Source organism: Lipotes vexillifer, unplaced genomic scaffold (assembly GCF_000442215.2).
Source record: "Lipotes vexillifer unplaced genomic scaffold, Lipotes_vexillifer_v1.1 scaffold779, whole genome shotgun sequence".
Classification (NCBI taxonomy): domain Eukaryota; kingdom Metazoa; phylum Chordata; class Mammalia; order Artiodactyla; family Lipotidae; genus Lipotes; species Lipotes vexillifer.
Genome location: NW_006788448.1, coordinates 147,065 through 148,298, shown reverse-complemented (window position 1 = coordinate 148,298; position 1,234 = coordinate 147,065). Strand labels below are relative to the sequence as shown.

Here is a 1,234-nt window from a genome sequence, read left to right as displayed (position 1 = left end):
TTCCCCAACTTTGACTTTTTTTTTCCTCTTTTTTATTGATGTGTCGTTGATTTACAATGCTGTGTTAGTTTCAGGTGTACAGAAAAATGATTCAGACTACTATGTATGTAGTCTTTCAGATTCTTTTCCCTTATATTATATTTCCCTTATTACAAAATATTGAATCTAGTTCCCTGTGCTGTACAGTAGGTCCTTGTTGGTTATCTATTTTACATATAGTAGTGTGTATATGTTAATCCCAAACTCCTAATTTATCCCTCAACTTTGACTTTTGTATAAACATGGAGGGAGCACAGGGTTTAGGTGGAAGAAGGCTGCCTCTTGGCAGATTTTGCAAGATCTTGCTGAACGAGTGTTTATGAACACCTTTCACAAAACTACAGTTTCTCGATGAAGAGTGGGCACTTCCCTCTAAGGTAAAATGCAAGCTGTGTCTCTCTGTGGTCTCTAATTTTAATATATGTCAGACTTGTATTTAAGGTTCAAACAATATCAGAGAAAAGTTATCATGAAACACTGGGAAGGGAACTATGTAAATATGGTAGCCATTGAGAACTGACTTTTATTTTTGTATGTGTGTTGCTTTCTATATAAAGCTCCTGTTGGAACACCAGGATGCGATTGCCCCTGAAAAAAATGACTTACTGAATGAACTTTTGGAATTGCTGGGAGAGGTACCTAATGTGGAATCTTTTCTTGGTAAGGGCTTCTTCCCTCTGGTTTGTATTTGATTGGTTGGTTGGGTGGTTGGTTGGTTTTCCTATCCTAGATCAAAAAATCTTGTTAATTTAATACTTAAGTTTATTTAAAGGATAACTACACTAGCCCCTTCCTACATGAAGGATTCTGTAATTCTTAGTGTGCTAGATTATCAAACAATTTGATACTCTTGAAGCTCTAGATACATCAAAAAGGATTTGTCAACCATAAAGAAAGAAAAAGAGCGAAATTTATTAGACGTTCCTTGCTATGTTCTCCAATGGTGTCTTTTATTAACAGTTCTCTCTTTTAGTAATTTTTTTCAAATTTCGAATACTGATGTCCTATGCTATTTTAATGTTTAATTCCGAGATTTTTTAAAGTGTATTGGAATGTGTTTTCTTTTTTTTTTTTTTCTTTTCGGTACGCGGGCCTCTCGCTGTTGTGGCCTCTCCCGTTGCGGAGCACAGGCTCCGGACGCGCAGGCTCAGCGGCCACGGCTCACGGGCCCAGCCGCTCCGCGGCATGTGGGATC

The 1,234-nt window shown here is 37.8% G+C and overlaps 1 protein-coding gene across 1 annotated transcript in view; it reads left to right on the top strand.

Moving 5' to 3' along the window:
* IQGAP2 (IQ motif containing GTPase activating protein 2) overlaps positions 1 to 1,234 on the top strand; it is a 293,348-nt gene that overhangs the window by 269,027 nt on the left and 23,087 nt on the right. The window contains 1 exon segment of the mRNA XM_007461600.1: positions 597 to 699. Coding sequence (XP_007461662.1) covers positions 597 to 699 — 103 coding nt within the window.